General features: G+C 38.2%; 1 protein-coding gene and 1 long non-coding RNA gene across 11 annotated transcripts; one reads left to right on the top strand and one right to left on the bottom strand.

Moving 5' to 3' along the window:
• Positions 1–309: 309 nt before the first annotated feature.
• LOC145659382 (uncharacterized) lies at positions 310–6,317 on the bottom strand. 2 transcript variants are annotated; one of them, XR_014125585.1, is made up of 4 exons: positions 6,259–6,317; positions 779–872; positions 489–572; positions 310–401 (listed from the first exon to the last, which is right to left on the bottom strand). It is a non-coding gene; the product is annotated as an uncharacterized LOC145659382 (long non-coding RNA). The 2 variants fall into 2 exon arrangements; XR_014125586.1 differs by lacking the exon at positions 6,259–6,317 and adding an exon at positions 1,571–1,703.
• On the top strand, positions 6,155–23,739 carry LOC113580648 (hippocalcin-like protein 1). Of its 9 annotated transcripts, none has more exons than XM_081721708.1 (8): positions 6,156–6,604; positions 14,384–14,481; positions 14,619–14,748; positions 14,885–14,980; positions 20,351–20,398; positions 20,712–21,124; positions 21,834–21,939; positions 22,195–23,739. In XM_081721708.1, the coding sequence occupies exons 6-8, from the start codon at positions 20,747–20,749 to the stop codon at positions 22,290–22,292; spliced, it is 582 nt and encodes a 193-aa protein (XP_081577834.1). In that variant the 5' UTR covers positions 6,156–6,604; positions 14,384–14,481; positions 14,619–14,748; positions 14,885–14,980; positions 20,351–20,398; positions 20,712–20,746; the 3' UTR covers positions 22,293–23,739. The 9 variants fall into 9 exon arrangements, with proteins under 9 accessions (XP_026871136.1, XP_081577834.1, XP_081577833.1 ...); XM_081721707.1 differs by having other exon boundaries at positions 20,708–21,124; XM_081721710.1 differs by having other exon boundaries at positions 14,619–14,752; positions 20,708–21,124.
• The last annotated feature ends 1,658 nt before the right edge of the window (positions 23,740–25,397 follow it).

Below are 25,397 nucleotides of genomic sequence, written 5' to 3'. Positions count from 1 at the left end.
TGGCTACTCTGATTATATATGACTATAAAGTATGAACTGGTATTATCTGGGCTGCTCAGTAGAGGATGGGTTCCCTCTTGAGTCTTGGTCCTCCCTAGGTTTCTTCCTAATCTCTGCCTAGGGATTCCTTGCCACCGTCATCATTAGGGATATGGACCCATACATTTGTAAAACTGCTTTGTGACAACTTGTGTTGTAAAGTTAATAAATAAACTTGACCTTTACCTTGATTTCCTAGTCTGAACACCCTATGTTATTCTCTTGTGTCATATCTTTTGAATTTGAGGTTTGGGGAAGTGAGCTGCATACCTGAGAACAGGCTCTTTTGCTCTGCTACCTGTTGAATTTCACAAGGTCATATGCTCCAGATAAAGTGGGCATCATGGCACCAGCCAAGAAGACTGGGGAGAGGAAAGGGGATTGGTGAGCTGTGAAACAACAGATAATGGTGGTAACAAGCAAACATTTGACTAAGACTGTTTTATTACCCTGATCTTGTACTGCAACATGTTATGTTGTATACTGATGACATGGTTATATAGTCTTGAGATGTATGGTGTTGTTGTCATAACCTGTGTGCCATGCAAACACAAACACAGGCACAAACATGTCATAGACGGACACACGTCACACATTCCCAATTTGGGGATCAATAGAACACAATTGCTATTTATCACTGACACAGTCATGTGGTATGTGGAGAAACAGGATAAAAACTGGTGAAGAACTGTATAAGGAACAATTCCCTATTTTCCTTAACCTGTCTCTCCGGTCCTACCATATGCCTCGCCTGGTCTGGTTGTCCTTCCTCAGGGACTTTGGGCACATTTCTCAGAATGAGTGATAGTCAGAGATGCTGAGAAGCAGGCATGCTTTATTCAGAGAGAGAGAGAGAGAGAGAGAGAGAGAGAGAGAGAGATGGATAGATAGATAGATAGATAGATAGATAGATAGATATGTAAATGACACAGCAATTGCAACATGTTCAGACTTGATAAAATATGCAGTGTCAAAAATGAGACAGCACCACTAGCTGTCACTAGCTCCAACCATATTTGACAGCCTTTCACCTATCTAACAATAGACATGCTAGCATGACAGAGAATAGATCTTTAATACTGCTAGATAGAAAAGATTGTACTGTACAGAAAAGGGAGTTTACTGTAGGAAATTCTAACAAACTAAAGCTGATCTGTTCCTGCAGATACACTAAGGGCAAAGAGCAGGAAGGCAGAGCCTTTTGGCTAATGCTGGATAATTCACCCTATCACAATTGAAGTTGGAAAAGAGACAATAAAATCCAAAGGCAAACTAAATACAAGAATGTTCCATTTAGTTGTAACCCTTAAATGGGTTCAAATTGGTTCCTAATCACATAAAGCAATGCCATATGTTAGTTAATTATGATTAACCATAAAATGCAACTTGTAACATTGTGCATATCTAATGCTTCCTTCCATTCTTTTTTGTGTTTGAGATATATTCCTGCACATCTAAGCTATCTAACCCTTTCAGGCTCCTTTGCAAGCCCTGGTGAGTTGTTGGAAATGCATGAATAAGATCGCTTTACATTGCCTCGTCAATGTCAAACGTATGCTTGCTTGGTCCAGAGTTTGAGTATTTCCAGCTCTTGAAGCAGTCTCCAGCTGATGAAAAGAGCAGAACCCAACAGATCTTCATTCTGGATCCAGTATAGCCATGACTGAGTGAAAGGCAAGAACACGGAGGAATGGAAGCTAAAACCTGTTTAGTGTGGTGTTATTATTACTATTATTACTATTATTATTATTATTATTATTATTATTATTATTATAAACGTTCAAGAGCTAACTTCAAATTGTCATCTATTAGCTCTTGTCATCACTATTTCAAACTTTCTTTTTTAAGCACTAGAGCGTTTATTTAGGTTAAGCAAAGGAGCACGAGATGGAGTGTATCAGGGGTGCCTAACACAGTACAAGACATACGGTTCTTATAGTTCTACCAAGTAACGTTAGTTTGAAATGAAAGTAAAAATAAGCGAAGATGAAAAGGAAAAAATCTTAAAACCTAAAAATAATATTTATTAATAATTCAAAGATAGAATTGAGTTATTTATTATTCGCCGCGGTGGTGGCCTGAGTGTGTGTAGTTGTTCCGCCGTCAGAGAAGTCGCCTTAAAAGTTTTCAAGGTAATAGCAGATTCGGAGTTTTTGTGTCTACATTGCCACTCACCATCATAGTCTGACCAAACAGGCCGAAGGTCAAATATTGCCTCATAAAAGTCATCTACTGTATTAATTTCCCATTTTGTAGATTCACAAAACAACACCAAGGTTAAGTGCATCAGGATGGTCATCACTAACGCGTCAGCGGGGTGACACAGTTTAGGTGTGTTTGTGTTATCACAAATATCAGCACGGTTAGAACGCTCTTCAACGAATCAGATTAGGAATTAACTGTTCGAAATAATTAATATTATATTATAGGCTATTTATTTATAAGATATAGTTTAATCTCAATGTTATCTGAACTTCGGTTTGCGTGGAGCACAGTACTCTGTTGCCATCTAGTGGATATTCTTTGGGTGGAAACGTCAGCAAAATAATTATACATTATGATGTTCGATTATTTTAAGCAAATTATATACGCTATTACATCATAATGAGGACACCTAACTACAAGTTACAGCAACTACAACTGCAAGACTAATCATAAACATATATGGAGAAACTACCTTACTTATCTTAGAATCCTTTTTAGAGTGTGTATTGTTCTGGTTATTTAAACTCATCTCTTCAGAGATATTTTTTACTCTGTAGTATTTTACTACACTCACTTCTGCTGATGCTGATGCTGTTACACCTAAATTTCCCAACTAGGTTTTGTATTCTCATATATCTTATTGCTCTGTTTGTTTGATAGTTTGTCTTCTGTCCGTATTTGTTTGTTTTTAGTATTAGTGTTCATGTCAAAAGCTCTCTTCTTTGTTCCTCACAGGCACTGAATATACCTAGCAATTTTATACCAATCAGCTCTTCAAATACTCTAAACATGCTGTGAAGAAAGCTTCATTACTGGTGTGCAGTCTTGATTTTTTGGCCTGTTCACTGCAATATGTTGTTCTGCAGTTTTCACCAGATGTCCCCAGAGATCTTTATTGTCAAAGCAGCCAACCATAATTGCTAGCAGTGGTGAGTTATAACTGCAACAGTATCTTCCACTGAGATGCTATGGTTAGGTCATGCTGATTTTCATTACAGTCTAGTAAAATACATTTCAAGCAATAATCATTTGGTTAATTAGCCCGTAAAAGTGTGAATGTGTAATTACTATGGCATTACAAGGTAGATCATTGTTTGTATGCAATTCAGCAGATATTGGTAGATTTTTGTACCTAATTGTATTGGCAAACAATATGTAATGTGCGGTTACAGCTTTCAAAGTGACTTTGTTGTTTTGGCTCTGTGCTCAAGTACGGCTACCTTTTAGGTATTGGGTTGGACCCCCTTTTTACCTTCAGAACTGCCTTAATTGTTTATGGCATAGATTCAACAAGGTGTTGGAAACATTCCTCATTTTGGTCCATATTGACACGACAGCATCGCCCAGTTGCTGCAGAATTGTTGGCTTGACAGCCATGATGTGAATCTCCCATTTCACCATTTCCCAAAGGTGCTCTATTGGATTGAGATCTGGTGATTGTGGAGTCCATTTTAGTAGAGTGCATTGAGTACAACTTATTGTCTTGTTCAAGAAACCAGTTTGAGATTATCTGAACTTTGTAATATGTCATGTTATCCTGTTGTAAGTCATGAAGGGATGGACACGGTCAGCTACTATACTCAGGTCGGCTGTGGCATTTAAACAATGCTCAATTGGCATTAAGGTGTGCCAAGAAGTGTGCCAAGAAAATATCTCCAACACCATTACGCCGCCAGCAGCAGCCTGAACCGTTGATACAAGGCAAGATGTATTCATGTTTTCATGCCAAATCTGACCCTTCCATTCAAATGCTGCAGCAGATATCGAGACTCATCAGACTGTGCAACATTTTTCCAATCTTCTATTGTCCAATTTTGGTGAGCTCATTTGAATTGTAGCTTCAGTTGCCTGTTCTTAGCTAACAGGAGTGGCACCTTCTGCTGCTGTAGCCCATCTGCTCTTATGTTTCTGAAACACTCAGACCAGCCCATCTAGCACCATCAAACATGTCATGCTCAATGTCACTTAAATCACCTTTCCTTCCCATTCTGATGATCAGTTTGAACTTGGGCAGATCATCTTGACCATGTCTATGTGCTTAAATGCACTGAGTTGCTGCCATGTGACTGGCTGATTAGATATTTGCATTAATGAGCAGTTGAACAGGTGTACCCAGTAAAGTGGCCGGTAAGTATAAAACAGTCCTTTTAAGTATTCCCCACACCCCAATTCCAGGGACCATAAGCAACTACGCAGTAAACATAATATTAAATATAATTTGAAATTTGGTTGTATGATCTTGGCATTTTGTGATTGCCTGAACTCTGCAGTCCACAGACTTCACTGAATGCTGGATACTTTATTTTGTGATGCCCTGCCAAGCCTGAAAAGCAGTCATTCTGAGCTCATTTTAACTCGACTTCAGGGATTATGTGTGCCAATCTTTTTGTCATCAATCTTGTTTTTAGTAAGTGAAATTCTTGGTCAGTGAGGGTCTGGTTAGGTGACTGACTTGGCTAGAACATTCCAATGATAATACTCCAAGGTTTCTTTTATTAGTATGTTTGGATCATTGGCCTACTGCCAGGTGAAGTGCTGTTCCTCTGGCAGGATGTGCATGCTTCCAGCACATTTCACAGATGAGGCAGTTCATCTTGCATCATGACCACTCCCTTTTTTCCTCTACTTCCTTACTCTGTCCCTCTGGTCACGTCTTTCTCTCATTTGTCTCAGAATTGCACAAGTGTTTTATGTGCTTTATCTAAAATTATAACCTTTTCTGTTCTGTACTTGGATCATTGTACTCATCATGGTAGTCTTTGACATTACCAGTGCTTCTTAATGTATGTACCCAAGTAAATAGTAATTCTGATCAATTTATTCTCACTTGAGCGTATATATATATATATATATATATATATATATATATATATATAAGATTTTCAGAGTGCACCAGCAAAACATTTATAGCAAACTTCATTTCAGTTTTCAAGAGTCCAGGGCTTATTATTTTCTCACATTAATTATCTTAAAGTGGAATATTTCTCCAATGAATTCTCTTGTGGGTGCCCACGGAATTAAATGGCTTGGTTGGTGTGGTAATGGTCTTTGGGGGACTACTATTTCCATGGACACAAACACTCCTGAGATGCATTATATAACATGCATTATGTAGTCTGCTTCTTCCACTGGCTTACTCTATTAAAAGATGAAGGGGATTTTAGGGGATCCTCAGCTTCTCTGAAAATAAAACTTTTCTGCTGTCAGGTCACTTTCTTTTGGGTTCTCAAAAGGATGGTGAAGGAAAGGGTTGACTAAAGTGTATAGCACTAAATCATAAATTCATAAAATCATGAATTTCTACCACCTTTTCTTGCCATGCAACCCTATAGATAACCAGGGTGTTTATTGCTATGTCATCAATATCACTTATACAGCATACATCTAGGCTATACTCGTCTCCTTTCCACACACACCCACTCATACATATTCATTACGCTGTGTGGGCTGTAATATTTTTTTACAAGGCGGACCACACTCAACTCAGCGATGACATTGACATGTAAAAATCTAGAAAGCCACTGTTCTGGTAATACCTCACCAGCCACAACTATGCTACTACAGTTTCGGTCTGCTCTACGCATAATATTCAGTCAACGATCCTGTGCTCTGAAAGTGACCGGTGATAAATGGTAAAAACAGAAATACGTGATAAATAGTGCATGCTATCCGTGCTGTATGTTTATCCTTTTAGGTAGGCCTACATGGAATGTGTTTCGAAAAGGAACATTCTAAAAGTCTATATCCAAAGCAGTTGGCAACACCCAGACAAAAAAGCGTATACTTAATTGTAAGGGCCGAAAGAAGGTATCCAGATATCACTGCGTCACAGTGCTGTGTCCGTCTTTTAACTGTAGCGTTGGCACCTGAAAACCTTTTTAGTCGTCGTTAGTGGTGACGATAGTGATTAATACTTAACGCAAATTCCCCACCCCTTACTATTGTGACGTTCATTCAACTTGTCGAACTTGTCGAGCTAGCAATCAGCTTTGAACGTTTTACAACCAAGCTTACCTAATCGTGGGTATCGACAGGTGATGGGAAGTTGGTGTATTAGTCTTCTAGAATTATTCTAAGGTTTGCACGCTTAGATTCAAAGTCTGTGCAGTTTTTAACAGTTCTAGCCCCATCGCGACTGCACTGCCAGTGTTTTCGGAATTCTTTTTAAGGTTCACAAACACCTTAGCTGTGTATCCAGAACTGCTTTTATTTTTGTGCTGTTTTAGACCGTCGCGTAAAAAATGCACTAGTGCCTCCAACTAGCATAGAGGCGGATCGCATGGGTGTCTGTAGGGTTCCATCGTTCCACCGATTTCAAACTCTCAAGAAACGCATCACCAAAGTGGACCTCAGAACCATCGTAAGTAGGCTATTGGACAAATTTGGCCATTCTTCATTAATCTGGTCTAATACATCAGCTGTTTGTATTGGCAGTGATCTCCTGTCATTGGCATTAGCGACGTACGCAGCTTTGGTGTTTCTGAAGGATATAATTTCTTGCACTGTGTTCAGTTGCGAAAGCTCCAGTCGAGTTACTGTTCCAATTGTGGCTGGCTGGACTACTTGTTTGTTTTTCTTCTAATTAATCCAATGTAACTAGTTCACCAGTTAAAATGTTCCTGGTTTTGTAGACTTAAATAAACGTGGACTACGCTGTTGGTAGAATTATTGAGAATTCTACTTTAAACTGAAAGATTATTTATATCGATTTGCCACGCATGTATGTCATATAGCTTACTGTCAATAGGTAGCGAATTTATTTGTTATGAACATAAAATCGTACAAAAAATCGACCGGTGACAGGGGTTGCAATATTCCGGAATGTCCTTTTATTACTTTTGATTGGTAAAGGGTGTGACATATTATGGGTATGGGTCAGCGGTAGTGAAAAACAACCAGGCGATAAGCCGCTATTATAGAGGAGGGTCAGTAACCTGGCATCTAATCACCTACTCATAACGACTGTACAATATATCGCTTGATAATCGATTGCCAAATTGGTGTTTGCAGTAGCACTACTGGTGTAGCAACAAACGGCAAATTAATCTTGCAATATAATATCTTTGTCCATAATCTGCAGCCCTATTATGCAGCATGTGTTGTATTGCTAGTCTGTTCCTGTTTATACTTCTATTCAATGTGATCAATGGAATTACATGTTCCATGAGTATTTTCATGTTCCTTCTCTCATAAAGCTACCTTTTACTTTAATATGTTTTCGGGTTAGGTACTAAATTTATACTATTGACTGTATAATGTGTCTTAGGAAAAATAACAATACTGGATTTTAAGAGGTTAAGCATAACAATAGGGATATCTGACGAACAAATTTGCAAACACAATGTCCATTCACAAGCCATATTTTCAGCAGCACAGGTTGGCGTGTGTAGGCTCCTATTGCCTCTGTTTAGATGACAGCTGTCAGCTTCTTCCTGGTGTCTTTACACTGTCACACTTTATGCCTGGTATGGTGTGGATCTGGGGTATATGTCACTCTAAACATTATGTGGTAATCATTACTGCCCTATAAAATGGAAGCTAACACTTTAGACAAAAGTATGGTGTTTTCAGTTTTCAGTGTCCGTGAAAAGAAGCGTCTGGCATGCAGTAAAATCCACGGTCCTGTACTGTAAACAACCCAGAACAAATAGAAATGATGCAGTTGTTTGGTTTTTGCCTTGATTTGTTTTAAGAGCAATAGCCTTTTACATAGGTTCCATCTTAATCCATTATTATGAAAGTTGGTCTGAATTACAATATCTTAGTCTATATTTTAATGACGATTAAATTAATAGACTGAAACTTGTAAAATAAATTTTATTTTAGTTTTATTCTATTTATTTTATGTATTTACCTCACTGCAGTGGTGTGAAAAAGTGTTTGCCCCCTTCCTGATATCTTTTTTTTATGTTTGTCACACTTAAATGTTTCAGATCATCAAACAAATGTAAATATTAGACAAAGATAACACCATTAAACACAAAATGCAGTTTTTAAATGAAGGTTTTTATTATTAAGAGGGGAAAAAAATCCCTACATGGCCCTGTGTGAAAAAGTGATTGCACCCTAAACCTAATAACTGGTTGGGCCACCCTTAGCAGCAATAACTACAATCAAGCGTTTGCGATAACTGGCAATGAGTCTTTTACAGCACTGTGGAGCAATTGTGGCCCACTCATCTTTGCAGAATTATTGTAATTAGGCCACATTGGAGGGTTTTCGAGTATGAATCGCCTTTTTAAGGTCATGCCACAGCATCTCAATCAGATTCAGGTCAGGACTTTGACTAGGCCACTCCAAAGTCTTCATTTTGTTTTTCTTAAGCCATTCAGAGGTGGACTTGCTGGTGTGTTTTGAATCATTGTCCTACTGCAGAATCCAAGTGCACTTCAGCTTGAGGTCACAACCAGATGGCCGGACATTCTCCTTCAGGATTTTTTGGTAGACAGCAGAATTCATGGTTCCATTTACCACACCAAGTCTTCCAGGTCCTGAAGCAGCAAAGCAGCCCCAGACCATCACGCTACCACCACCATATGTTACTGTTGGTATGATGTTCCTTTTCTGAAATGCTGTGTTACTTTTACGCCAGATGTAATGGGACATGCACCTTCCAAAAAGTTCAACTTTTGTCTCGTCAGTCCACAGTGTTTTCCCAAAAGTCTTGTGGATCATCGAGATGTCTTCTGGCAAAACTGAGACTAGCCTTTATGTTATTTTTGCTCAGCAGTGGTTTTCATCTTGGAATTTGCCATGCAGGCCATTTTTGCCCAGTCTCTTTCTTATGGTGGAGTCATGAACACTGACCTTAACTGAGGCAAGTGAGGCCTGCAGTTCTTTGGATGATGATGTGGTGTCTTTTGTGACCTCTTGGATAAGTCGTCGCTGCGCTCTTGGGGTAATTTTGGTCGGCCGGCCACTCCTGGGAAGGTTCACCACTGTTTCATGTTTTCGCCATTTGTGGATAATGGCTCTCACTGTGGTCTGCTGGAGTTCCAAAGCTTTAGAAATGGCTTTATAACCTTTTCCAGACTTATATACAAAGTAATTGAGCTCTCTCATTTGTTCCTGAATTTCTTTGGATCGCAGCATGCTCTCTAGCTTTTGAGGATCTTTTGGTCTACTTCACTTTGTCAGGCAGGTCCTGTTTAAGTGATTTCTTGATTGAGTAGTAATCAGGCCTGGGTTTGGCTAGAGGAATTGAACTCAGCTTTCCAAAGATGTGATAAGCCACAGTTAATTTATGTTTTAAGGGAGGTTTGGCGCAATCATTTTTTCACACAGGGACATGTAGGTTTGGATTTTTTTCCCTTAATAATAAAACCCTTCATTTTAAAACTGCATTTTGTTTACTTGTGTTATCTTTGTCTAATATTTAAATTTGTTTGATGATCTGAAACATTTAAGTATGACAAACATGCAAAAAAAATAAGATGTCAGGAAGGGGGCAAACACTTTTTCACACTACTGTATGTATCATAGTCTCAAACCTAAATCTCAGTTTAACAGTAGAAATGAGGGCAATGAGAGTAGCCTAACTCTAGTTTGATTTTCTCTATCTTTTAACACCAAGATCATTCATTAAAATTACACGTAAGCTCAAAGTGTGACAATTCTGTTCTAAAGAAGCTGAATTTGGTATCAGGAACAGAGCAAGACGAGAATAGTGAGGTAAGGAGAGAAAAAAAGTAGAGAGCTGAGCTTTAATTGGACACCATTTGAACGCTGAAAAGGTATGGAGGGAGAATGAAATAAGGAAAGATTTTAGATATAGAGCAAGTGAGAGCAGCATCTGTGAAGTAGTAGGTGTGCAGCATTCTTGTAACCTTTGAGGATTCTTGTGAAACACTGTGGAGCAAGAATTCACACCTTCTACAAGCATGAAATCCCCACACAATAGGACTAATGTTTCAGCCCAGTAGCTTGTCAGCTGATTTGGGTCTGTGTCCAACCAGTAAAATTCATTACTGCCAAATGTAGCATATGTAGGTGGACAATTCCCTTTGTTATAAAGGTCACTCCAAGTCAGAGCCCTTTGTGACATGATTCCACAGTGCCCATCACTGGTGTAGACACCATTGCACATAGTTGTGCAGTCAGGAAGCTAGATTTTATTTTGTTTATTCTGAAGAGTGGTAGGGGTTGGTAATCCCCCATAGCACCATTAATTCTGCTTCTTAATAACTGGGTATGTTATCAGTAAACTGAAAAGACTATTTTAATACTGTATTTCATTTATTGCCGTTCAGTGATTCTGCAGTTTTTCCAGAGACAATTTTCATACCATTATAACAGTCATGCCCAAAATGTACCTTTTAATTATAAGTAGTCAATGAGATTTTTTTTTATTGAATGTGTCAATGTCTTGCTAAATGTGTAGATTTCTCATAACAGTTATTTAGTATAACACATGGTTGTTTTGTCATGTCATTGTATTTAACCACACAGTCCTATAGTTCAACTCACATTTTGACATCATCCCAAATGTATCTTAAAATATATGAATGAATTTCATAGAAGAGGAAGATAATATGATAATGGATTTGAAATGAGTAATACCTTGGTGTGCCAAATGGGCCTCTCTCTCCTCTATCAGGCTGAATGGAACAGGTCACAATAGTGGCAGATGCGCCCTTGTTTGAACAAAGAGTTGAACAAAAGGTGGCAAAGGTGAATTCAACTATAGCAGAAATTTATTCTGCCTTTTGTTATTAGGCTTCAATCAGCATTTGGTCTTCTCAGCAAAGCCTATCACAATCTGTCAGGAGATGTAAATAAATAAAAATAATAGAATTTTCTCAAAGTGTAAAACTCTATTTGATGCTAGGAATTTTGCCTCCATTTGATGCTAGGAATTTTGCCCTGTTTATATTAGTATCATGACAAATTCCTCTGAAGTTTATAATGAGGCAGATCTAAAGGAATGTTATATCAACAGTCACTACTAGGATTTTAACTGGAAGAAAAATAATTTTGTTTGTTGTCATTACTTAGAACTGTGAATACAGTATAATGAAGTTTGTCCATTGGTCCCATGGTGTGGTAACATTCCATACAGTTAAATAAATTCATAAATCATAAGTAAAATAATAGCACAACAGTGTGCCCTCAGGTTACATGGAATGATGAGACTTTCTTTGGTGTGGAGGGAGGGGACATCAAGTACATTTTCCTGTAGTAGATTAATGAGAAGATGCAAGCCATTGCTCTGCTTGTGAAACACACAACCAATCAACTCACTCTACTTGCTTCCACAGTAAATCCACAGGGTGTCACAGAACACAAAGCTTACTCTGACTGAAGCTGCTGTATAGTAAGCCTGTTTAATATCCTCTACATTATATCTCAGAATCATGCAGCATCATATTTGGGTACTGTCTGCATTTTGTTTGTGTTTTTTGTTTTGCTTGAGTTTCTACTCTGAAGTTCTGTTTTGTTGGTCTTTTATTATTATGAAATCAAATTGTTATTGTTAGCAAGTTAACAGCCAGGAACATTCAAGGCAATGCCCTTAAATGTCAAGCAGTGTTGCTCAGAATGGCCACATCATGTCTGAAGAAATGTTGGTCAGGAAGCAGTGTAGATGTGTATATTCTCATTAATGATTAAGCTCGCTTACAGGACTGCAGTAGAGGACTACAGTGAAGTTCTGTACAAAGGGAGTCTGTGTTAGGCCTGTTTCGTATCTGTCAATGACATTTATTCCCACTGGGACAGAAACATTCTCTACTCTCTGTTAGTTTGGCAGGCCAGTGCTAGATTATTTCCTGTTTTAATGTGTTTTGTGTTTAGTTTTTGTGCAGCTGTACTGATCAAACATGATACTGAACAAGACTGAAATGATCACTGAAAATTAAAAAAAAAAAATGTTGTTCTAATGTGAGTATATTATAACTCTTCTAGTTACAAATGTTACCACTACAAAGACAGTTGGGGATTCTTCTGAGATGTGATGTAAAGAAAGAGAGAAATCAGGGGAGGACAAAAAGCAGACATATGCAAAAAGGAATCTAGACGGAGGGCTTGAAACTGTAAAGGAAAAAGACAAGTGAGGAAAAAAATGATTAACTTAATGTACAACATAAAAAGTGTTGCACAACAACTGTAGAAAACTAAATGATAGTTACACACACTTGTAAACACTCGTACACACAGCACCCCTTCCCCCGCCAAGCTGATTCACACCTCATAGAGGAAGCCTTCCATGCTTAGACAAGGCGCCGTTCTTCCTCTGTCGGGGTTTCCATGCAGTCATTTATAGAAGGGGATCTTCTCCATGCCTTTCTGGCAGGAAGCAGGGATCCTCACCACAGACATGATTGATTTTTCAAGCATGCTGTTGAAAATGTTTTTTTTTTTTTTTCAGAGGTGGTGATCAGCTTTCAAATAGCACCATGTGTATGCCTGTTGGGTTGACTCTTGCTCTGATAGACAGCTTATGAGATGAACATTGTTTTGTTTTTCTTGGATAAACGGAACTAAATGAGAGCAATTGCTTTTGTAATCTGGTGCAAGTTTGGCATATATTTTGGAAAACTCAACTGTATTAAAACAAGATTCATTGTTTATCTTGAACATACTGTTTTAATATAACCAAATGAGGGGTTGGCAAGCAGTAATTACATGAGACATGCTGTGACCTAATCATCTGCACATCCAGGGATCCATGGATGGTTCAGTTAAAACCTATTACATAAGATGCTGGAGACAGTCTTAGGCACGTTTATTTAACATCTTCAAGTGCTTGAACGCAAATGGAAATGGAAGTTTCAAAGCTTTAATCTGAAACCTCCCACGCTGTGCACTTATAGCCTTGTGGTAGGTCAATATAAATGGTTTCCTTTGTCATGCCATGCCCATTGTGGTATAACGCTACCTCTTGTCGAGGAATCATAATGAGTTTCTACGGGATGGCCCACATTATCAATCTTGCCTAGCAGTGCAGAGCTGTAATGGGCGCTTCAGCCTGACTGGCAGCTCTGTACATTAGCCAGTGTATCATCGTGACATGTATGGTGCCTTAAGGGTTACGTGCTGCTCTCGCTGGTTGAGCTTCACATGAAGTTTGCTGAAGGAACTTGGAACTTGGACTACTGGAACTTGGACTACTGCCTGGTGAGTCAGGTCTGATATTACAGTAAATGGCCAAAGGGTGAATTCACAAATCAGAAAACAGTAATGGGTCATGGAGAGAACCACCTCACCCTTGATGTGAAGTATGGTGGTACTTCTATGACTGCCAAGAATATGGAGATACTCTGCAGATATAAAAAAAACAGGATCTTCACTGTTTTGTTTTTTTTTGTTGTTGTTTTTCTTTCTTATTCAGTAACCAATGTACAAGTGCTGAGTGTATTTCAGCTAATGGAGAGCATGCAATATACTAAGCTCAAGGATGCCAATTATGATGTCTGTTTTTTAACACTCTCTATGCACAGGTTTTACAATATATTATTATTTATAATTATGTAACTTTCTTGTGAATCTGAGCATAGAAAACATTAATTTTACTTAGCAATATTACAATGTTATTAATTGTGAGAACATGAAATTCTGGCTGTAGGTTGAAGAACAGATACCAACTTGTGCATGTGTGCCAACTTGTGCATCAGCTGCTCCATTTGCCATGCGGTGTGGTTTTTAAGGCTGGTCAGGTTACCTTTACCCCATTGTGCATGGACCAGTTGAATGAATATCTTAGGACATGCATTAGTTATGTAAGCTTTGAGTTTTCTTTTTGAGGCTCTCTCTCTCTGGGACTTGATGGTGTGAAAGAGATTGATAAAAACATGTTTGAGATGGGGAGGGACTTGTTTTTTGATGTGCACATATACCGATCAGCCATAACATTAAAACCTCATAACACCAAAACATCTCTGACCCATTGAGGCATGGACTCCTCAAGACCTCTGAAGGTGTCCTGGTATCAGGCACTAAGACATTACCCACCCATCTTTTAAGTCCTGTAAGTTGTGAAGTGGGGTCTCCATGGATCATTTTTGTTTTTTTATCACATCCCACAGATTTTTGATTGCACTGAGATCTGGGGAATTTGGAGCCTAAATTCAGATATAACCTCTTTGTCATGTTTCTCAAGCTCTGTCATGTTCCTCAAAACATTCCTCAACAATGTTTGCAGTGCAGCATGGTGCATTATCCTTCTGAAAGAGGCCACTGCCATTAAGGGATACCATTGCCATGAAGGGGAGTACTTTCTCTACAACAAAGATTAGGTAGGTGGTACATATCAGAGTAACATCCACACGAATGCCTGGACCCAGTGTTTCCCATAACATAGCCTAGAGCATCACACTGCCTCTGCCAGCTTGCCTTCCTCCCATAGTAGAGCCTGGTGCCATCTCTTCCCCAGGTAGGTGACGCACCCCCCTCCCAGCTGTCCACATGACGTAAAAGAAAATGGGATTCATCAGACCAGGCCACCACCTTCCATTGCTCCATGGTCCAGTTCTGATGCTCATGTGCCCATTGTAGGAGCTTTCAGTGGTGGGTAAGGTCAGCACTCTGATGGGTCTGAAGCTTCGCAGTGTCATATGCAGCAAGCAGTAATGCACCATGTGTTCTAAAACCTTTCTATCATACCCAGCATTAACTTTAATTCTCTTTTGTGGGATGGGACTAGGTGGGATAGCCATCGCTCCCCACATGCATCAGTGAGCCTTGGGCACTCATGATCATATTGCCAGTTCTTCGGTTGTCCTTCCTTGGACCACTTTTGGTAAGTATTAACCACTACATATTGGGAACATCCACAAGACCTGCTCTTTTAGAGATGCTCTGAGCTAGATGTCTAGCCTTCATAATTTGGGCCTTGACAAAATTGCTCAGATCTTTATGCTTGTCCATATTTTTCCAACACAACTTCGAGTGGACTGTTCCCACCCCTTGACAGGTGCCATTGCAGTGAAATAATTAATGTTCTTCACTTCACCTCTCAGTGGTTTTCATGTCATGGCTGATCATTGTATTGCTGGCAAAGTACAATTCTCATATCTGTTGATGGATTTTTGATACTCATTTGGGTGCACCATTTATCTTAAGCCACACTGAGATAAATAATATTCTCTGTTCTATGACTGAAAAATAATAACCAATTTCATATCATTTTAATTCAAATCAACCAGTGTGTCAGTTAAAGCATCTTTTGACACCATTGCTGCGATTCAGTTTCTGTTCAGTAATCCTCCATTCCAATCCAAAGCGAGCAGTGAGATTCATGCAGAAGCCTTCTCCTGTGACAACCCTCACGTAGCGCCATACGGTCTCAAAAAGGTTGGAGAAATAAAAGTAAAGGTGACTGACGAGTGAAAAGAAAACTTTGAATAAATGTGTTAGCACGCTGCCAGAGTCTCTCATGTGAGGGTCACACATGGCTGGCTGGGAGCAAGGCTGAACAGGAGATGGAGGGAGAGAAGCGGACCGCAATGACAGCTTGGGTTCCTCGTGTGCGCTGCAACAGCCTGTGTGTAGGAAGGAGTTCACTGCCACATTGACGGCAGCGCAAAGCGAACAAAATGAGTTTGTGAGAAGAGGTTAGTAAAGACCAAGAGCCATGGGAATCCACACAGAAAAAAAATAGTGAAACTAAACTTTCTTTTTTTAATTACTCATTGAATTCATTTTGCTAATGTGCTGCTACCAACTGTACTTTAATTTTCAGTTAAGGCTCTTTGTGCTTCGGGCAAAGCTGAGCTAGTGAGGATAAGAATACACATGCTAAACACAAGGTTTTCATGCTTATATTGAGCAGATGTATGTGGATGTGTTACATCTATGATGCTATCTGACAATGGGGCTGTTACTCGGGAGTAATGAGTAACTGACTCATTATGAAACAGAATCGATTTCTATTTTAGAATTAGCCGCTTGAGGAAGGGGCAATTTTCCTGCATATTTTGTTTCAGAGGATTTCTTGTGTATTGCTTGTATCATACTGTAGACTGAACATCACTATATTCTCATCTGTTTTGTAAGTCTTGGAAAGCAGTCATGAGTAACATGCTTGACAGCATGAATTCCACATTGTGGGGACAGTATCAGTTCATTGTCCAGCCTTACACTTGTTCCATTCTTTGTGTGTGCACGCGTGCGTAAAAAACTGTCATGCTGTGAGTTTGTGTGCCTTGAGCTATTGTATACCACTTTGTGTTTGTGTGTGTTGGAGGGGTGGAGGTGAGGTGCAACACTTTTTCATTGGTTTCAAGCAGTCATTCCCAAGCAAACAAGCACTTCCCACACCCCCATGGAAATACAGTCATATTTTTCTCACAGTGCGTGTCTTGTGGGAGTAAAATCTCTGTGTGCAGACTCAAGTGCTTAGTCTTATACCATGGTAACATTTAATAACTGTATTTTTAGAAATGTAGAAAACCCACTCTGGAAAAGAAAAACTTCACACCATATTACTCCTTAGAGATTTATTATCTAACTGTTATCTAACTTCTTCAAAAACTTCTTAACTATCAGTATAGTAATACTGCATCTCAAATTTGCTTATTGTATGACTCTGTGTGTGTGTGTGTGTGTGTGTGTGTGTGTGTGTGTGTGTGTGTGTGTGTGTGTATGTACATTATAAACACATACCTTGTTCTTACTCTTACTATCTTCAGCATCCTGGGCTTGTCTTATAGGTTCATTTTACATAAAGTTACAGAAAGAAGCCCATGAGTTTGCATGTCCAGTGTGTCAGCCTGGTTCATCACTGGCCAGTTCTGATTCCAAATAAACACTGAGGACCAAATAATGTCTGAGTGGATCATTCTATATTGTGCTGGTACCAGTTTGAGGCACAGAAGTGGAACTGGGTCTTTACCCACGTCATCGTCACTACTGAATTGAGGGTGGTATGCTACAGTAGCAGTTAAATGGCTAGAATGTGTAGCTCAAACAAATTTTGTGTGTGAGAGAGAGAGAGATGGGTGGATATCCTCTCAGAGGTATTGTGATCACTCCTCAATAACTCCTTCCTTCCCTGGAGAGGTCAGTGACTTGAGTCAGGTCAGTAGCAGGAAGAGGAATAGTCTATTGTTACGCATAAACCCACAGGATATTTAGGGTGGGCATTTTTTCCACATCCTGTTGTTTTTCTCCCTTGATATGTTCCTTTAGGAAAATCTCTTTGAGGACAATAAAAGTAATTGTCAAAACAAATGTTAAAATAAGCCAAAAACAACTGAAGTCATCTTTGAAAAACTAAAAGTAGTCTATCAACAGTACTTAAGCAATGAGCATACAGTACATGTAATACACTTGATCTTTATTTATTACTTTCATCTATGAGCTTGTGACTGGAAGAGAGAATCCCAAATTTCAAAAGACCACTGCTACTTTTTCCAAATTCAGAAAATGTTGGTTTGTATTAAAACTAACTTAATGCCTTCAATCAAGGCAACACAGTGCACTGAATTCAAGTGTGGCTGTGGAACCTCGTATTAGATGTGGTTTGACTACTCTTACACTGTCTTAAGGGCACTCACCAGAAAGCCCATGTGCAGTTAGAAGTGTCGGCCTGAATGTAGTTCTTCCTCTAATCGATACTCATATTTTCTCCCTCCCTAATTTTGTGTGGCAAGGGATTACCAGACACCTCATGAGCTTTTGCTTCATGTTTCGCAGGCTTCTGCACTGCTGTCATCTGCCTGTTGCTTTCATCAATAGCTACACCACAGAACTTTCATTAGATGATAATGCTCTGATTCCACATTAGAAACAATGGAGGAATAATCATGATGATGCCAACTGAAAACCATAGCAGTTTGTCTGGCGCTACAGCTCTGTGAAACGGGTTTTGCTAAGCTCCGACGTGGTCAAATGTTCAAGGCTTTGTTTTGTTCATGAAGGAGCAGTGGACATTGTTGGTTTAAGGTTTTCACGTGCATGGAATTGTCAAGTGGGTTTGACTTGAGTGGCAGAAGATTATAGCATCTGCTTCTGGTCCCCCATAGGATGTCTGTTTGCTTGGTGGGTTTTTCCCCCATTGTGGTTTGCAGTCACAAGCCAACATGAATATCTGTTTTTACTGTGCTCATTTTATTGATATTTTTGGGGGGGCGGGGGGGTCTTCGAATAGTATATGATAATTAAGCAATTTCCCATGCATGCAAATGTGAACATTAGCCATTAGAGAGTAACTTGTGTGAATGTTGTCAGATGTCTCTCCTCATAGACCCTGAAAAGAGCCAATGTTTGATATGCCTTTTGTGACGGTAGCCATGGAAACCTTAGTGTACCTGTTTAGGGGTTGAGAAGGTTGTTTTTATAAGGTGGGAATCAGTGTTTTGTTTGTTTGCTGTTTTGTTCGTGTTTTTTTTTTTTTTTTTTTTTTAAAGGCTAGGCTTATTAGTGCATATTTACTTAGGCCTACTTGGAATTATGATTATTATTCATGAGTTTGATAATCATCTCTGGGGCTCCTACTACCATCAGTGTCAACTGATCTGCAATAAGTCAGCCCCTTTAAAGATGCCAGCTTGTTAGCTTTTAAGGAAAGATGTAATATTGGCATGAGGTGCTCACTGCTGTTTCAGCTGGCCTCTACTTTCAAGCTTCTCATAATGAGCCTGTTGATTGTGGCTGCCCCTGGTCATCTGCAAGGTAACAGCAATCAAAGATGACTGCAGTGGTGTGCAATATGACAGCAGTGCACCATATACAACACCTATGTACATACCTATGTATAATCTATGAGACAATATGATACAAATGTGATATATTATTGGTATCAATATTGAGAAGAAAAACATGCTTAAATTTAAAATATCAGTAGAGTGTTCTATAAGGATCATCTAAATGCCCATTTAAATTCAGTACATTATTGCAATATTATGTGGGCATATGGAGTATGTGTTGATAGGTTTGTTTGAAAAGACTTATCGTATGTTTGTGCAGTGCAGAAGGAATGTCAACTTTTAAGCCATGCTTTAGCCTGCAGCCCCAGTGGTGCTGAAGTGCCCTTGACCTCTAATTGATGATTTTGGAAGACTGCCTTTTCTATTTGTGATTGACAGAGGCTTCATATAAACATATCGGGTGTAAAACTAAGGCCTGAAACACTCAGAGGAAAAAATGAATGTGGTCGACTCAAATGGTACACAGTGGTGCTCATTTAATTATAGCAGGAAATAGGCATTTTTGAGTCATGAGAGTATCCTGTAGAGCAGAGATAATTTCCCCGCAGTAGTGACAGCAATTTGGAATCTGGCTACAGGAGTCATTAAACCACTTGTTAGTCTAGTCCCCTGGCTGGGTTTATTATCACACTCCCTACATAACATTTCACTCACCCATTACCATAAGAATGACCTAGCTGCTGTTTTGAACAAGGAAAATCTTCAGTTTTCACTATAATTACATTAAATGATCACATAGATAGGTAGTTTCAGAAGTTGACTATAAGAATTAAGGAGCCTGAAGTTAAATAAAATTGTTAGTAAGTTTAATATAATCTCTCTCCCAGTGCTCAGTCAGTTCCTTTTAATATATTTATCCACATTTTAATAGTCATTATATTAACTTATAACTTTATTTAGATTCAATTTACATTCATTAGAGATAATTGTTGTGCTATGATTTTATGATTGCAGATTAATACTTATAAATACCACAAAGAACTCCTGAATTGAGAGATCAGCCAAGCCCGAAAGCTCTCCAAATTTCCATTGTGGTTGCTTGAATATTGACTTAAGAGCATCATAATTAATGATAAAGAAACATTTGCTCTGTTTCTTAATGGACTCATTAAGGCTTTATTGGTCTTCAATATTGTAATGCTGATTATCATTACCTTACCGAAGACTTGATTTAGCTAAATTTTAAAGTCTGTTTTAGAGTGTTGACAGTCTTTCACTGTTGTACTGTTGCATCATTTCCATGCTTTGTTCTCTGTGTAATATCAAGGCCATATTGTCTTGGAATTAACTCTGGAATGGTAAATTAGCCAATGAAGGCTTTATTTAAAGGAGGAAAATCAAAGTGGGTCAAACTGTTTTGTTTTTGGTTTTTTTTAACTGACCACATAAACATTTAGGTTTCATTAATTTGCATAACAGCTGTCTTACTGTCTCTTGTGATCTCTCTGATCATCTGACAGTGTGAGGAGATAAGAGGAAGGAAGGTCTTCTTCTACACTTCTAAATAGGTCTGTTGACAGAATACTGTACTTAATATATACAATATACTGTATATGTGTAATATTGTACTTAACATACATATACAGTATATAGAATAACACTATATCGAACACACATCTCACACTCTCTTGCATTTTTCACAAATCTTAATAATGTCTGCTTCTAACATACTGTAACAAATATATTCCATTTAACAGATATGCTCTTACAACTGGCTGCTACCTGAGTTTTCTGCTGTGTTCATATAAGCCAAATACTTATGTCATAGTATGTTACATCTTTTTGCACATCCACTCAGTACTGTTTTTCACTGTAAGGCAGAGAGAAAGGCCAGCAGGCTGCTCACTTGCACCACCATGGGGAAGCAGAACAGCAAGCTGCGTCCAGAGGTGCTCAATGACCTGCGGGAGAACACCGAATTCACCGACCACGAGCTACAGGAGTGGTACAAGGGCTTCCTGAAGGACTGCCCCACTGGCCATCTCACCGTGGATGAGTTCAAGAAGATCTACGCCAACTTCTTCCCCTATGGTGATGCTTCCAAGTTTGCTGAGCACGTGTTCCGAACATTCGACACCAATGGTGATGGGACAATAGACTTCAGGGAGTTCATCATCGCCCTGAGTGTGACTTCACGGGGTAAGCTGGAGCAGAAGCTCAAGTGGGCTTTTAGTATGTATGACCTGGATGGCAACGGATACATAAGCCGAGCAGAGATGCTGGAAATCGTTCAGGTGAGAACTGACCTGGCTTTGCTGTTTGATGTCTTTGTTGTGTATAAATATATCTAACGTGGCGTTAATGTTGTTTTGTAGGCTTATAAACAAGCACATGTTAGCATAGTTTCTTCTCCAGTTCAACATGTAAAAATCTCTACTGAACCAAAAAGCTATAAATAATACATTTACAGCAAATACATTATCTCCAACAAGCTATAAATAATACATCAAAAACTGCATTTGGAAATAACAAAAAAAAAAAAGGCCTGAAAATGAAGGTTGTTCATGGGATTTTCACGTGAAAACTAAGGGACAATTCTGGGACATCTAGAAAAAAATCTTTAGATCTGCAGGTAACAATGAGTGTGACAAATGACTGCCTAGCATTGACTTTTGAAAATCCCATTAGTTACAAAACTTGCATGGTAATAAGATTGCTTTGAATTAGGAGGAGAAATATCAGGGAAAATATACATCAGAGAAATGTTTTCCCGATTATCTCGTCTATGCTGATCATGTATGCCTGATTTCCCCAAATCATCCTTACCTTAGATTCTTATTTTGAGAACCAGATGATGTTTTTGAGAAAACACATAATGTTTGACAATATGACTTCTTTATTAAAAAGGCAAATACATTGTATTAAAATTAAACCATAGTCATTCGTTTATTTAATTGGATTATTTTTTTCTCTCTTTGTTGCATATTGATGGATCCCACTCAGGCAATCTATAAGATGGTGTCATCTGTGATGAAAATGCCAGAGGATGAATCAACACCAGAGAAGAGAACAGATAAGATTTTCAGACAGATGGACACCAATAATGATGGTAAAATCAAACAAACAAAAAAACAACTCCAGAGATGTTTTCATTATTGCCTCTTTTCCGTTTTCCATCTAACCCTCAACCATTAACCTGACAAATTTCTGTATTCCTTGGCCTTGGATTTATGCACACACTGCCAGAAAAATGCATAGTATTGTAACAATTATATTAGTATTCTCTGAACCTCCTCAGAATGTCTTATTTAGTTAGTATATTGCTTGTGAGACTTAATGCCTGCATCCTGCTTTGCTGTTTTAGGAAAGATTTCTCTGGAGGAGTTTATCAAAGGTGCCAGGAGTGACCCCTCTATTGTCCGCCTGCTACAGTGTGACCCCAGCAGTGCCAGCCAGTTCTGAGCTCCAGATACTCAGGTTGCTATGCTAATAGTGTTGACTGAGTCCATGTGCACATAAGTGTTCATGTATCCATTTAGGAATTTTACTGCACTACTAAATGTTTTAATTTACTAATACCATTATATGTTTTCACTGAACTAGTTTTCACTGAATTAGGGGCCACTTTTAAAATGTCATTTTGAAGGAAAGTCTAGTGAGCTGTCATCAGTCCTTGTACCAGACAATACTTAAGACCACCACTTAATATTAGAAAACATGTTTGGTTGGTTGGTTTTGTGTGTCACAATTGTTTGAAATAGAAAAGGTGAAATGTTAACAACTGTAAAGTTCATTTTGATGAACAGTAAAGGGAAAATTTGTTCACACCTGAATAGTACTAAGGCAAGTCAAGCAAACAATACATTTTAGAATGTTTTCCAGAAGTCTTATTTTAACTGTAACTAGTTTTTAAATAATTAAGTTACTTTGGTAGTGGTTTGTGCTGTCTATTGACTTTCTGGTTGAAAATGCAAGCATTCCACATAATTCTTTCTTTGGTCCTTCCCTCCACTGGACTTCATGGATGTATATCACAGTGCATTTATGACTGCTATTCTTTTATACTGGCAATCCTTTTACCCCTTTGTGATTCACCATTTTATGCGAGGCTTTGCTTATGATCCTGCCACTGCATGTATTTTGACAATTTTAATATTAGAGTGATTTGAAAAGGACTGTTTTAATGTTGGTGTTTAGTACACTATGCCATTACTGTTGTTGATGGTGCAATTTCTTGTTACTTGTGCAAGATATCTGCTGTGGAGCATAGTGAAGCCCAATGCTAATGACTTTCTTCTTCTAAAGTATAAACTTCTTCTCCAGGTGTCATCCTTAAAAAGATGTTCTTTACGCATGCCACATACTACATGTTCTTGCACGACTGCCAAATAACAGATTTAAGTACACATCTGGGAGTTCATCACTTCCTGTTCCATCACCATAGAAACTGTAGCTTATGTCATAAGATGCTGTTTCACAGAGATAGTCATGGGGATGCTTCTGACCTCATGGCTGGCTTAGTTATTTTTTATTAAGTATAGTTATTGTCATCCTTTCGCCAGCATGTCAAGCTGGAATCTCTAGTGAATTTCCAGATGTTAAGTAACTACTTCTAATTAAACAGTGTAAAAATGGAGGAAAATCGAGTGAATTTTTGTTGTAAACATAACTTGCATCCTTCACTGACAGCTTATGGGCTTGGCACTAGAGCTAAAGAAGAACTAGCTAATCTAAAGAAACTAACTAATCTTGACATGTTTGTTTTAAAATGTTGTTCATAGTTATGACAGATGTTTTGCAGTATTTGTCAAGGAAACTGTAATTGTGCTGTTAATATGAAAGCTCTGGAGTGTTATTGTGATAATTCTCCTTTTGTTTCCATTAAAAAAAAAAAAAGATGTACATCCTTCTTGGATTGAACTAGTAGTTACTATTATACATGGTTCTTTGTTTGGTATGGAAGGTCCTAATGTTTAGTTATGAATTTTCCTAATTACTAAAACATGAAATAATATAATAAATGTAAAACATGAAGCAGTTTATTCAGATAACCTATCATTCATTTAAAATTTCATGCCACACAAATATGAATAAACAAACAGCATCATATGCATGAATTGATAATGTTTGCTTTTGTATCTTGCATGTATATGTACTGAGACAGCCAGGAACAGGAAGTGGGGACATTTAAATTGGAAGCCTTGGGAAGAGGGAAGACAGCTTGTGTTTGATGTGGCCTAGACATCCTTCTTTTGCTTTTGGAGGAAAAACCATAGTCTGATCTGACTATGTAATGGGTAGAACAGTAAGGAGTTCTAGGAGTAGTAACCAACGTTCCAACTGGTATGACTAAAGATGTCTCTTACCAAACACACACATTTTAAATCTCAGAAATTAGGACCTTTACAATGTATGATTTTTAAGAGGAAAAAAACAACAACAAACAAACAAACACAATCCCTTTTTTTAAAGACACCTCAGAATGAATCCCTTCAGTGTTGTACAAAGCCAGTTTCCTTTACTTTTGAAAACTGGGGGGAGGGGAAAAAAATTTATCCTAAATTTTACAATTCTCTTAGGTATTGAGTTTAAGTTCCACTAATTGGTTTCACTATAATTATCAGTACCTTCCTATATTTAAGATTTGGAAAAGTATACTATTTAATTCTTATTTTGGTAGATCATTTTTATTTCACTATTTAACTTTTGATTTACTGTTCAATCCTTAATATACTAATTCCACCTCGATTGCCAATATGTTAATGGTTTGTTGGTATAACTATTTTATAGCAGTTATGTTTTAAGCTCTTAAGATTTCTAATATTATTTTACTACCTTGTTTAATTTATCCCTGGAAGTAGAATATTCCCTTTAACAATAACTCAACATCAACCCAGGAAATTGCCCAAAAGAAAAATGGAATGTTTAAAATGTTTCGAATGTCACTAATGTTAACAGTGGATATAATTATAAACTCCCTTTCAAACTCACAGCGCTCACAGTAAACTTTAAGGTTCACTGTATCTCAACTCCATAAAAAAAAATGGCAGTCCTTAAAATAGGAAGAAAAAAAATGTCTACTGAATGCTTTGTGCAAGCTCCGGCCTAAGGCAGCTTGCCGAATCAAAGTCCGTCCTACCGTATTGGTTTGACCTCAAAACAGCTCACTCTCACAGAACACATAGTTGACTCACCATCTTGGCCCTCCTGTAACGACGAGTGTCTGTGGGTGCAGCCAAGAAAAAGGGGTTTAAAAAAACACCAAAAAAAAACCCTGCCCTTTTTAGAAAGCGTCGTGTTTGAAAGTGATCTCAAAATTCTACATCAATTAGAAATGATCCATTCCAATTCTCATGTACGATCCCCACAAATAATAGTATTCTGCGTAGTTTTTCCACACTTTCAAAATGGCAACTCCATTACGTAAAACATATCCAAATCATAACATATTCAAGTTAAACTAATGTACTCAGTACCAACAAAAATTACAAAAAACTAAATTACCATATAATTTGTCTCTTAACCAAAGCATTATAACTTTATACATCTTATCCTGTAGCCTCTACG

This window comes from Electrophorus electricus, chromosome 10, assembly GCF_041902795.1.
Source record: "Electrophorus electricus isolate QZ-2024a chromosome 10, ASM4190279v1, whole genome shotgun sequence".
In the NCBI taxonomy this organism is placed as follows: domain Eukaryota; kingdom Metazoa; phylum Chordata; class Actinopteri; order Gymnotiformes; family Gymnotidae; genus Electrophorus; species Electrophorus electricus.
This window is presented reverse-complemented; position numbering and strand designations above follow the sequence as displayed.